The 14,214-nt window shown below is 50.5% G+C and overlaps 1 protein-coding gene across 3 annotated transcripts in view; it reads right to left on the reverse strand.

Annotated features, from left to right (window-relative positions):
• Window positions 1-1,320, reverse strand: part of TAF4B (TATA-box binding protein associated factor 4b) — a 58,226-nt gene extending 56,906 nt beyond the window's left edge. For all 3 annotated transcript variants that reach the window (XM_079783595.1, XM_079783594.1, XM_079783596.1), the window contains exon 1: window positions 593-1,320. In XM_079783595.1, the coding sequence (XP_079639721.1) occupies window positions 593-905 (313 nt within the window). In that variant the 5' untranslated portion in view covers window positions 906-1,320. The remainder of the gene's footprint in view (window positions 1-592) is intronic.
• Between the last annotated feature and the right edge of the window lie 12,894 nt (window positions 1,321-14,214).

The following is a 14,214-nucleotide window of genomic DNA, read 5'->3' on the forward strand; positions in this document are numbered from 1 at the left end:
ACCCACCCACCCACCCACCGGGGGCAGCGGCCACCCCGCAGGGCACCCACCCACCCACCTGGGGCAGCGGCCACTCCGCAGGGCACCCACCCACCCACCCACCCACCGGGGGCAGCGGCCACCCCGCAGGGGACCCACCCACCCACCCGGGGGCAGTGACCACCCCGCAGGGGACCCACCCACCCACCGGGGGCAGCGGCCACCCCGCAGGGGACCCACCCACCCACCCGGGGGCAGTGACCACCCCGCAGGGGACCCACCCACCCACCGGGGGCAGCGGCCACCCCGCAGGGGACCCACCCACCCACCGGGGGCAGCGGCCACCCCGCAGGGGACCCACCCACCCACCGGGGGCAGCGGCCACCCCGCAGGGGACCCACCCACCCACCCGGGGGCAGTGACCACCCCGCAGGGGACCCACCCACCCACCCGGGGGCAGCGGCCACCCCGCAGGGCACCCACCCACCCACCTGGGGGCAGTGACCACCCCACAGGGGACCCACCCACCCACCGGGGGCAGCGGCCACCCCGCAGGGCACCCACCCACCCACCTGGGGGCAGTGACCACCCCACAGGGCACCCACCCACCTACCTGGGGGCAGCTGGAGGCTGGCGGGCAGCTGGATGGCGGCGGCGGGGGCTTTCACGGCGACTATCTGCGCGGCGGGCAGCGCGCTGACAGGAGCCACCTTGGCCCCCAGGGTCCCCACGGGCGGCCGCGAGGGCTGGGACGCCGCGGGCTCCACGCGGACGTGGACGGGAGCCTTCGTCACGGCGCCCGGGGCCACGGAAGTGCCCTCCGCCCGGACCGGCCGCGCCCCGGCCGGCGCGCCCGTCAAGGTCCCCGAGGAGCTCACGCCGGCGAGGGGCGCGGGGCCGGCCGGTTCCGAGAGGCCCGCGGGCATCGCGGGGGCTCAGCGGCCGCTGCGGCGCCGCCGGTCCGGGAGCGCGGGCGGGCGGAGGCTGGTCCCGCGGCGGCCGGCTCCGGGGAGGATCCGGCGCCACAGCATCTCCGGGGGCGCGGGGGCCGCGGCACGCGAGTCACTGACAGGCGCCGGCGGGGGCGGGACACTCGCGCCCGGAGCTCCCTGCGGCCGCGGGACCCCGCCGGCGGCGCTGTCGGCTCCGCCGCTCCCTCCGCCGCGTCCGCACGTGCGACGGCTCCGCCCGGCGCCTCCGCCTCGGTCCCGCTGCCGAGCGCCCGGCGGCGCGGCTCCCGAAGGGGCGTCGGCGAGGCGCTCCCCGCCCGGCCGCGCTCGGCGCCGCGGTTCCCCCGCCACAAGTTTCAAACCCGCACGCGCGCGACCCCCGCCCGCCGCACGCTCCGCGCGGCCCCCGCCGGCCCTGTTTATATAGCCACGCGGAGGCTCCGCGCACGCGCACCGTCCCCGCCCCGCCGCCCTGGGCTTTCCCGGAATCCGGACTCCTGATTGGCCGCGGCCTGAAATCGCGCTCGTGACGTCACTAGGGGCGGTGCCAGGGGCGTTAGCATCTTCCCCGGGACCCAGAGGGAGGCGGGGCGAGCGGGCGGAGGTCCGGCGTGTGGGCGGGGCCAGCGTGTGGGCGGGGCCAGCCGCGCACCTAAAGCTGCGGCCTCCGCCTTCGCAGCCGCCTTCCCCTCCGCGAGGTCCCCGCGGCGTGATCCTTAAAAAGCCGGGATGGCCTGGCCGGTGTGGCTCAGTGGACAGAGCACCGGCCTGCGAACTGAAAGGTCCCAGGTTCGATTCCCGTCAGGGCACATGCCAAGGTGGTGGGCTCGATCCCCAGTGGGGGACTTGCAGAAGGCAGCCGATCCATGATTCTCTCTCATCATGGATGTTTCTCTCTCTCTCTCCCTCTTCCTTCCTCTCTGAAATCAATAAAAATATATATTAAAAAAAAAAAAAAAAGTCGGGATGAGGCTCTCCACCGGCTGATACCTTATAAGCAAGTTCACGGAGGGCTGGTTTTGGAAAACAGGAACTCGGTAGTAAAAACTCAGGGTTGTTCTGAGGGCTTTGCTCTAAGGCCATAGCTAAAATTAACATTACAATCGACATGGTGAATGTCTTAAACGTCCTTTTCTTTTAAATGTTTAAGAACGTTGTATAGTCCGTAAGACCTGCCTATTTTCATGTAATTTGAGTTGAGCTGCCCCCTAGGAAAATCCGATTCCCTCCACGCTGCTACGGAGGTCTCCGTCAACCCCAACTCACTCAGATTATTTCCGCCTCTGTCTCCTGGAAAACGGGGACCGTGTCTGTTGACTTGGATCTTAAGTGCAATCCTAGATATTCTTTGAATAAAAGTGCTCGTTGAATGAATCAATAATACAGTCCCATGTGGATTTCTACAAGGAAGATGTCTTGATTTCTGGCCATGGTAATAATATGGCACGCTTATAGGAACTGACACTGAACTGAAAGGGATTTTGCAAGTAGACAGGCAACCTGAAGTTTATGGCTTCTAGTTCTCTCCCTCCATGCAAAACCCAATGGACAAGGTGCTGGGTCCTCACAGGCTTAGTCTCCCACACCTCAAGTCCAGACCAAGAACCTATCCAATGAACAGATCCATCGCATCCCTCAATCCACGCAGACTTGTATGATCCCTTACCTCCTAGAAAACTCCAAGTGGAGTTGTTGGGGGTGGGAAGGGAAACTAAATTAACTGAGCACCTCTGAGTGTGCTGGTCACTAAGAGATAGATACATGTCCTTGTTTCTTCCCACCCCCAACAACCACCTCACCTTACTGATGTGAAAACTGCATTTAAAAGAGGGATTTCTCCAAGAAGTTGGATTCATACCGGTCTGTATGATGTCAAAGGACATCTCTTTCCACTACTCCACATCCACAAAAGTCTGATTCATCATACATCCCACACTGCCTCTGGCAAAATGCCTTGCGCACACAAGGTATTTAATAAATATGTGCTAAGTGAATTTATTAACGGAGCCAGGCAACATTTTCAGTGAAATGGATTTGAACCCCGGAGCTGCTCTTCACTAGCTGGGCAAACTGTTTAGCTTCGGCATTTTTTCTCTCCAGAGAGGCTAGATAGTTCAGTAAGTATTTGTGGGAAGAAGACAGTGTTTGCTCTGAGAACGCTCCAGTTTCCAACTTCCATTAGACCACCACCTTCAACTCACATATTTTTCTTAGGAATGTAAATAACCTCAAGCAAGCTACAAAGAGGCTTGGCAGAGAAAGTATACTTTTTCCTTAAGGTGACCTAGCATATTTTTCTTATAACGTTTTGTTTGCTTTATAGCTCGATTCGCTGATGGGGATTTTAATTTTCCAGTTGCAAAGAACATGCTCCTTACTCAGCACAGAAACGACTGTCCTGAATTTGGAGTTTAGTAATAATTATGTTCACTACATTTCCTTCCTATAGAAGCATACTAATAAAGCAGGATATGTAGGAGGGCAACATGCATTTTATCCCTCTATGCAAGAAAAGAAAAAATGGCGAAGATTACAACTTGATTTTATTATGTTTATCTATTAAAATATTGGTAAAATTAAAGATATTGAAAAATACGTACCCATTTACTTTATGTCCTAGGCCCGTGGTCGGCAAACTGCGGCTCTCGAGCCACATGCGGCTCTTTGGCCCCTGGAGTGTGGCTCTTCCACAAAATACCACGGCCTGGGCGAGTCTATTTTGAAGAAGTGGCGTTAGAAGAAGTTTAAGTTTAAAAAATGTGGCTCTCAAAAGAAATTTCAATCGTTGTACTGTTGATATTTGGCTCTGTTGACCGATGAGTTTGCCGACCACTGACCTAGTCCATTTGAGCTGCTGTAACAAAATATACCATAGCCTGGGTGGCGTAGAAACAGCAGAAATTAAACTCACAGTTTTGGAGGCCGGAAGTCAGATCGGGGTGCGGGCATGGCCAGGTGAGGGTCTTCCAGGTGAGGGCTTCTCCGGGTGACCTCGCCAGGAAGAGGGGGGAGGGGTCTTTCTGGAGCCTTTTAAAAGGTACTGATTCTATTTACCAGAGCTCCTCCCTCGAGACCTAAGCGCCTCCCAAAGGCCCCACCTACTAATTCGAAGGCCTTTGGGAATTAGGATTTCAATATTCCATTGGGGGGTGGGGGGGGGGGGGTGGGGGGGAACACAGACATTCAGACAAAGCACCCTTAAAATGAAGGAGTGCATCATTAATTGTCCAAGAATTCTGCTCATGGATTCAGGCAATGAGAAAGAACTATGAACAAACAGAAAAGTTACACTTCCAACATTTCACTATTTTATACACACACACACACACACACACACACACAGGAACACAATTTAACTTGGGTGAAACCAAAGGCTAAGAGTATAATTATTGGGTAGAGAATGCAAATTATTTTTATTATCCTTACGATTTTTCAAGCACCTACAGTCTCTTCAGAAAGTAAATAAAAGCTTACTACTCTAGAATTTAAAGAGGAAGCCCTCTTTACCTGTGCGATGAGGCTCACTGAAGAATCTGCCGGGGAAGACAGAACTATTTGGCTAAGACGGTCATGGCCTCACCTTCAAGTTCTGTGCCTGAATCTGTCCCCTGTCTGTGCTTCTGCATCAGAGCATCTAAGGTTTTCTGCCACAGAACACACTCCCACAGCACCGCTCTGTCGTGTCTTTGCTCAAGGAATGCAGCTTAAACTTATAAAAAGTTTTGGCTCTACTAATGAATTCCATTTTTAAATGTTAACATTTTTGTCCTATTTTTACTTTTTTTTTTAAAAAAAAATCTTCATCCAAGGATATGTTTATTGATTTTTAGAGAGAGGAAGGGACAGAGAGCAAGAGAAACATTGATCTGTTACCTCAGACACACGCCCCGCCCAGGGACCCAACCTGCAACCTGGGTATGTGCCCTGGCCAGGAAGCACACCCACAACCTTTCGGTGCAAAGGGTGATGCTCCGACCATCTGAGTCACCGCCAGGGCCACTTTATTGTTTTGTTGAGATATAAATTGACATAACATGCTAATTTCAGGTGCATAAGACAATGATTAATATGTGTATATAATGTGAAACCATCTGATTCCTTCATTAAAGTTTTAATGAGACTGAGTCACTTTTTTAATTTTTTAGTATTTAAAAGTAATGCCCCTATAAAGGTAGATACAACTGACTAATCCTAACAGAAGAGATCCATTAACACTAGTCAGTCATTAAGATTTACACTTGTAGAGGTACATTCATGGATATGGAAAAATGATATATAGAGGCCCGATGTGTATACTAGAGGCCCGATGCACGAACTTCATGGAAGAGCAGGCCTTCCTTCCCCCGGCTGCCGGCACCGTCTTCCCTCTGGCACCCGGGACCCGGGCTTCCCTCGCAGCCCCAGCTTCGTCCGGAAATATGTCCGGTCTATTTAGCATATTACACTTTTATTATTATAGATTGTTAAATTTAAAAAGGTATAAAATAGTATGTAAAGTATGATTTCATTTTTTTGTAAATAAAAAAACTTTTATCCAACAAGCAAGTAAATTATGTTCATAAGAAAATCTAGATTATAGACCAAACTGTTAACAGAGGACATCTCTGTTTAGAGACATTCTAAGTGATCATTTTCTTTTTCTTTTTCTGTATTTTCTAATTTTTCTACAATGAATGAATAATCTCTCTCTCTCTCTCTCTCTCTCTCTCTCTCTCTCTCTCTCTCTATATATATATATATATATATATATATATATATATATATAACACTAATATGCAAATAGGCCGAACAGCGGAAAAACCGAACAACCGGTCAGTATGACGTGCGCTGACCACCAGGGGGTGTGCACGGAACATGGTGGGTGTAGGCAGCAGGCGGCAGAGTACAGAACATGGTGGGCATTGGCCGCAGCGGGATGGTGGAGCAGGTGAGCAGGGAGCCAGACCAAGGTGGGATGCCAGTCGCTGTCATTGGAGCGAGCCTCTGGTGGTTACTGAAAATTCTTTGTTCCCACACACCACGGTCCCATTGGGTGCTCGCACCCGCTACTGGCGCCCAGCACCGTCCTGATCACTCAGCGCTATCAGTAGGTGTGAGCAGCAGCTGCCGTCCCGATCACTCCTCAGGGCTTCTCCACCTCCACCTGCTCCTGAGGGGCAATCCGGGCAGCAGCCTCTGCTCGCACTCACTGATGGCGTGGTCCTGCTCGCACCCGCTGCTGGCGCCAGCCCCAGTTGCTCCGCCTTCAGCGGGTGTGAGTGGGGCTGGCGCCGTCAGTGTGTGGGAGCGGTGGCAGCAGAAGCGGGGCTCCAGCAGACAGGGGACCAGGCCGTGGTGGGAGGGCCCGGGCGGGGGTGCGGAGGATGGGCTGAGACCCACCCCTGTGCCCACCACATCCTCGAGGCCCACCGTTCCTTTCAAGTGCACGAATTCGTGCACTGGGCCCCTAATTTTCATAATAAAATAATACAAGTTTTTTTTCTTAAAATATGTATTCTTAGAAACATTTATGTAAGTACAGCTAAGTACTCCCTAATTCTTCTTCATAGCACCCCAGAAACCTCCCTGAACTTCATGAAGCTGGGCAAATATATTAGCCGGCTCAGGCTAGGCCAAGCAGAAGCTTACTACAAACGCCGCCTCAACCTAGAAGATGGGCCATTTTCTAAACGTGTGCGTGTTCACTTCCTTTTATTTCACATTAAGTGTAGAAAAGGAAATAAGACTGCTCAAGAAGCCATAATCCCAGAAATAATCTTTTATTTTCCGGAAGGTTCTGCAATCACAGAACTGTATACTTACATTGTGTTATAGCACTCCGTTTTCTTAGACGCTCCTCCACCTCACCTCCCTTCAGTCAGTCATTCACATAACAAATGCTTATTGAACGCTTACTAAGTGCTTGACAATAGAGAATGTATCCACAAAAAAGGAAAAGACAGAAATCTCTGTTCCTGTGAAGCATACATTCCCGTGGAAAATGACAAAATGAAAATGTAAATTGTATTAAATGTCATGCAAAAGAACATAAACCAAGAGCATAGGGAATACGTTAAGTGTGTCGAGGAGGGAAGAAAAAGAGGCAGCAGTTACAGTGGGCTGTGTGTACGTTTTTTAGCTTTAACCCTGAGTGAGATGCAGAGGCTCTGGGAGATTTTGTGCGGCAAAGTGACATCATCTGACTTATATTTTAACCCTCACTCGGCTGCTGTTTGAACAGCCCCGAAGAGCAAGGACAGTTGCAGAGACAGTACTTAAGGAAGCTGCGGAAAGATCCGCTGCGAGAGGACGGCTTACTCTAAGGCAGTGATGGCGAACCTATGACATGCGTGTCAGCACTGACACGCGTAGCCATTTCTGATGACACGCGGCCGCATGCCGAGGATGAAACATTTGCTGCTCCTGAGGATGAAACATTTGCGACTAGAGTCTTGGAGTTAGTTTTTCCCTCAAAGTGACACACTACCCGAGTTATGCTCAGTTTTTTGGCGAAGTTTGACACACCAAGCTCAAAAGGCTGCCCATCACTGCTCTAAGGTAACACCATTGGAAGCAGGAAAAAGTGAACAAATTCTGGGAATATTTTGAAAGATCCAACAGATTTTTCTGATCGATCAAGTGTGAGGTATAAGAGAGAAGGTAGGGGTGACTCCAAGGTTTCTGGCAAAGGTTTCTGTTCATTGGATTAGGGACAAGTGCTCCGAGGGCTGGGAAATTGGCTGCTCAATTTGAGGTATTTTAATTTGAAATGCTTATTGATATACAAATAGAGTATGGAATAGGAGCTGGGTATGCAAAACCAGAGTTCAAGGAAGAGGTCCGGGCAGAACACACACACACACACACACACACACACTCTAGGGGCCCAGTGCACAAATTTGTGCACCTTGAAAGGAAATGTGGGCCGTGAGGCTGCTTGGCCTCCCACCACGGCCCCCCCACCCCCCTCCCCGGTTCCCTGTCTGCTGGCAGCCCCGCTCCCGCCACCACCGCTCCCACGTGCTGAAAGCGCCGGCCCCGCTCGCACCCACTGACAGTGCAGAGCTGTTGGGGCCGGTGCCAACAGCAGGTGCAAGCAGGGCCGGCAGCGTCAGTGGGTGCGAGCGGCGACTGCCGGCCCTGATCGCCCCTCAGGAGCAAGGGGAGGTGGAGAAGCTCTGAGGGGCGATCAAGGCAGGCAGCCGCCCGCTCACACCCACTGACAGCGCCAAGTGATCGGGGTCGTTGCCGGGCGCCAGCAGTGGGTGTGAGCAGCAGCTCTGGTGCCGGCCACGGGTGCGAGCGCCGGGCGGGACTGCAGTGCACTAGAGCAAAGACTTTTCAGTAACCACCAGAGGCTCGCCACGATGACAGTGACTGGCGCCCTGCCTTGGTCTGGCGCCCCTGCTCACCTGCTCCACCATCCCGCCATGGCCAACGCCCACCACGTACTGCACGCACCCCCTGGTGGTCAGCGCACATCATAGCGACTGGTTGTTCAGTTGTTACACCTTTCGGTCTATTTGCATATTAGCCTTTTTTTAAAAAATATTTCTTTATTGATTTTAGAGAGGAAGGGAGAGGGATAGAGAGATAGAAACATCAATGATGAGAGAGAATCATAGATAGGCTGCCTCCTACATGCCCCCTACTGGGGATCAAGCCCACAACCTGGGCATGTGCCCTTGGCTGGAATCGAACCTGGGACCTTTCAGTCCGCAGGCCAATGCTCTATCCACTGAGCCAAACCAGCTAGGGCCATATTGGCCTTTTATTATATAGGATATGTATATATGCATACAGATGGTCTTCACAGCATATAGCTGTTATTTTTAATGCCATTGGGCTCAGTCTGATCATGGAGAAAGAGAATTTAAATGAAGAAGAGGCCAGAGTCCTAATCTAATCCATACCCCTCACTGTTTCTAGATTGATCTTCCTAAAATGCTAATCTACTTATGGAACTCTTCCACTTACAACTTTTTAACACCCTCCCATTATCCACAGGATAAAATCTCAAATAGCTATTATGGCATATAAGGCTCATTACCATCTGGTACCTGCTAATTTGCCCAAACACTCTTACTCATGGGGCACCTTCCATTGGCATTATAGATAACTACAGGAATTTCCCAATATCCTACACACTCAACTTCATCCTTTTCATACATTGTTTTAACTCCCTTCAATGTCCTTTCCCATCTGAAACTTGTGGTCTACCTGGCCAATTTCTTTTTGGCATTCAAAAGCCAATAACTTGCCTGGCCAGCATGGCTCAGTGGTTGAGCACCAACCTATGAACCAGGAGGTCATGGTTCGATTCCCACTCAAGGCACATGCCTGGGTTGTGGGCTCAATCCCCAGTGGGGGGTGTGCAAGAGGCAGTCGAACAATGATTTCTTTCTCATCATTGATGTTTCTATCTCTTTCTCACTCTCCCTTCCTCTCTGAAATCAATAAAAATATATATATTTAAAAAAAAAAAAAAACCCTAGCTAGTTTGGCTCAGTGGAGAGTATAGCCCTTGGAGCATTGATTCTGGTCAAAGGCATGTACATTGGTTGCAGGCTCCATCCTGGCCCTGGTCAGGGCCCATGCAGGAGGCAACCAATTGATGTGCCTCTCTCACTTTGGTGTTTCTCCCTCTCTGTCCCTTCCTCTCCTTTCCACTCTCTCTAAAAATAAATGGAAAAATATCCTCGGGTGAGGATGAATAAAATGATGTTTTATGAAGACAAGGATTTTTTTGTTGTGGTTCAGTGCTATCTCCCTGTAGCCTGGAGCAGTGCCTGGCGCATAGTAGATGTTTAATACATTGTTTGGACTGGATAAGTGTGTAGAGCATGAGTTTTTGTAGTACTGTTGTATTGATTAGATATAAAGTCCATAAAAATGTTGCATAAAAATGATATGCTTCCTAGTCTTGTTCTTTTAAAATTTTTTTTATTTTTATTGATTTCAGAGAGGAAGGGGGAGAGAGGGAAACATCAATGATGAGAGAGGATCATTGGTCAGCTGCCTCCTGCACGACCCACACTGGGGATTGAGCTGCAACCGGGGCATGTGCCCTTGACAGGAATCGAACCTGGGACCCTTCAGTCCTCAGGCCGACACTCTATCCACTGAGCCAACCCGGCTAGGGCTAGTCTTGTTCTTTATATGTATTAAACCTCAAGTGGTTTAATTGCTTGATGCTTGCCTCTTTAAAACAAAAACATGAGGTTTCTTCATACTTAAAACTTTCCATGGCTCCCCTCACTCCCTCCCCCAACACCTCCAGAGTAAAACCCCACATAGAAGTCATGGCCCTGTTTGGCATCACTTCTGGCTACTTCCCTCTTCCCACATCAATCGTGTCTTTCCCGACTTCACTCACTTTGTCATCTTCCTCACGATGACCAGCAATGAGGGAAGGAGAGACTTTTTAAAGGGTTAAGTGCTAACCTTCGTAATGAAGCCAAGATGTCAGGGCGCTGTTAGATGAGGGAACATGATAATGAACACTCGTGACCACCCATTCCTTAACATATATGTCGTGTCAGCTGTGGTGGAAGCCCCCTTCTCCTCCAACCATCCCGATTTTGCTCCCCCCAAAAATGTTTTCACTGATTATTTAGAGAGGGAGGACGGGTGAGCAATAGAGAGATAGAAACATGGATGGGCGGCCTCCTGCACGCACCCCACTGGGGATCAAGTTTGCAATCTGGGCATGTGCGTGACTGGAAATCAAACCATGACCTCTTGGTTCGTGGGTCAACGCTCAACCACTGAGCCACGCCGGCCGGGCTTGCCTTTTCATTTTACTACATACGTGTGCACCCAGGGACAACACAGCACACTGCACCTGGGCACGCTTCCATTCTTCTCACCCAGGGTGCTTCCTGAGGACAGGTGTCAGTTTTCCTAACCGTTTCCTGCACTGCATGCCTTTAGGTGCGATTATGGAACGCGGATAAGTGAGTGCAGGCCGCGTCCGGGCGGTGGGAGCCTAAGGAGCGGACTCGCCCTTCTCCCACGCCCTGCGCACCAGCACCGCCTCCCTCCGGGGCTCCAGCACAACTCCCTGTCCTGAATTGTGCAGCCACCATTCCTGCTGCTCTTGGGCTTCACTTCAAACATTGTGTCTTTTGAACACGATTGTGGCTTTGTGGTCTTGAAGCTGTCTAACCATTGCACGGTGCACTCCAGCGCACCGGGTGGGTTTCTGCCCGTGGGCTGAGAGCGAGCAGGTGCTCACATGGGCTGTAGAACTGGCCTCCCCTGCCGCCGGGTGTGCTTCTGTCTGAGTGAATCACTCACTCACTCATCTGCCTGCTGGTGAATGTTAGGTTCCTTCTAAATTTGTTGCTCACAAACAACGCCTTTGCACATGATTATCTGTGTGCACATACGCCTGAGTTTCTGTAAGTGGTTCTCAAAGTGGAATGGCTGGCTAAAGGGCATATACGCCTCTTTGACTTTACCAAAAACACATAGATTTTTTTAAATTTCCATTTTCAGGTAGATGGATTATCGATCTTTCTCTTAATGTTATCACGTTTAGTATCTTGTTTAGGAAATCTATCCTTGCCCCCCAAATCTTAAAGTTACTTTTCTTTATTGTCTCCTGAAGGTTTTATAGTTTTACTAGTATGTTTAAGTCAACTCATCTGGAATTGGTTTATTGTTTTTAATGGTATGAAGTAAAGGTCCAATGTTCTTTCTTTTCAAGTGGATAACCAGTTGTCCCATTACCATTTATTTTATTTTTTATCCTCTCCTGAGGACATCAGAGAGAGAGAGAGAGAGAGAGAGAGAGAGAGAGAGAGAGAGATCCTTCCATACTTGCTTCAACCAGGGATTGAACCAACAACCCAGGTATGTGCCCTGACTGGGAATCGAACCCACAACCTTTTAGTGCATGGGACGATGCTCCAACCAACCGAGCTTCCCAGCCAGAGCAGTCAAACCTCTTTTCAGACAAGTCCGTATCTTGTTCACTTCTGGAACCCGGAAAAAGGACTTCCCCTCGGGGTGAACAGGAGGGGAAGGACACTCAAATCCCGGGCCTTCACCAGGTTGCCCAGGGTCAGACTATGTTGCACAACAACTGACCTCTCTTCTCCTGGGAGTCCCCACTTTGATTGGCCAGGATCGGACCCATCTCAGGGGCTCTGCGTGCAGCGTACCTTCCCTGACTATTCTCTCATCACTACATGCTCACAGGGCCAGAGAGACTGGGAAGTTGGTTTCTATACCAAGTGAGAGATTAGGTACAGAGGCTCCTTGATTTACAATGGGGTTTTGTCCTGATAAAACCATCATAAGTTGAAAACACTGTTAAGTCAAAATGCTTTTAATACACGGAATCTACCCAACATCATAGCTTAGCCTCGCCTCCCTTATTAGTGCCGTGTAATTATTTCCGGTTATTTTTTTTTTTTTCAGTTACTCTATCTTCCTCACGCTGTTGCGCATCTTTGCCATTGTTATTCTGAACTCTCTATCAGATAAATTTCTTAGCTCCATTTCATTTCTCTCTCCTTTTGGAGAATTCTCTTATTCTTTTATTTGGGGGTGTTTTCTTATCTCCCAGTCTGGCTGCCTGTTTATTAGGTGGATCTGCTACGCCTCTCAATCTCCAAAGCCGTTTCTTAGCCTCGCCGACCTGAAACCAGCTCAGAACACCTACATTCGCCTACAGTTGGGCTAAGCATCTGACACCATGAATACGAAGCAGAGTGGTCGCCGTTGACCCTGGCGGTTGCTGACTGACCCCAGACAAGACCGCGCTGCCAGCAGGACAAGGGAGTGTGTGTGCGGATCACTCGCCCGGGAAATATCAAAATCCAGAATGCCGAGTATGGTTGCTGTTGAGTGCGTGTGGTTATTACACCACCGGAAAGTCAAAAATCCTAGGTTGAAAAAACAAACAAAACAAATCGTAGGTTGAACCATCACAAGTAAGTCGGGGACCATCTGTGGGTCATCCTCTCTCCTTCCTCTCAATACCTGGTATTTGCAAAAACCTGCAAGTTAACTCAGCTCCACAGCACGCATGCAAGTCTCAGCAGCTGTGGAAACTGATGGACAGACAGGGGTCCCAGCCCTGCTCCCGATTGCAGTGAGTCACTGGGTGTAAGGTCTGCCTCTCACTCAGCGCGGTGACTGATCTACCCCAATACCACGTCTCCAGCATCCAGCATGGTGCCTGCGCCCAAAGCACTCCCCGTCCCTCAGCAAAGATCAGATGTAACTTCAACACAGTCCGCCCGATGCGTGCCAGGCAAGAGGATCAGGCAATGCCAGGTCAGGGCCGGGCTCAGGGATGGTGCCCCATCCCATCCCGCCAGGGAGAGCATGCGCAGGCGTGTTGAGCGCTTCAGTGGGCGCTGATCGGATTGTCAAGCGCTGGCCTTTGGTTTCAGAAGCCAGGAGGTGACAGGGAGCAAGCGCATGGCTTTAATCCTACGTTTTAAAGAGGAGGGTACAGAGCGAGCCATGGAATTCATGGCTCCATGAAACCAGAAAGGCAGGGGGGCATGTCAGCGTGGGGTGGAATGGCACACTCCGCCCAGAAAATGCCCCCCACCCCGTCTTTATGGGGACAGAGTAGAGGGCCCAGGAGGAACCAGCGAGGGGCCCTGGAGGGTCTTTCTATCCTGAAATTCTGCCTGCGCGCCCCCTGCCCTGCTCAGAGCACAGCGCCCAGGAGTCTTTCCTCACCTTCTCCTTTGAGCTCCTTTGCAAGAATTCAACCTCCCTCCTCCCTGTTTCCAAAAAGAACATTTAAAAAGAGGCAAAGCTCTGAAATGATAAGGTAGGTGGGCTTTGTTTTTATACCGTTTGATATCCTTTGCTTTAAAAACATAACTTCCCTCCCGGCATTACGCACCTTCTTTTCCTGGGCCGTGCGGGGTAATCTCCCTCTGCGGGGAGGGGTCACTCTGTATGTCCTTTGCTCCTCTCAGAGGCCAATGCCAGCACTCAGTAACAAGCACCCATCTATTGGACGGAACATGTGACGAATCTATCACACGGGATATATTTACGATAAAATGCCAATCAGAACTAAGATCACCTGTATTCATTTCTCTCCTTATTTTCATAGAGAACCCTGTTCAGATGATATACTGCAACTTATAAAATGCAAAAGGTTAAATAAATATGATAAAATATTTAAAAATGAAGGAGACTGACAAAATTTTGACAATTCACCAACACAAGGGTGTTTTTATCATTCACTTAGAAATGTGACTCAGTATTATATTCAGTCTATTTTCAAATAGGTATCTCTCTACCTGACAGTCAATACTCAAATGTCACC

This window comes from Cnephaeus nilssonii, assembly GCF_951640355.1.
Source record: "Cnephaeus nilssonii genome assembly, chromosome: 11".
Taxonomy (NCBI): domain Eukaryota; kingdom Metazoa; phylum Chordata; class Mammalia; order Chiroptera; family Vespertilionidae; genus Cnephaeus; species Cnephaeus nilssonii.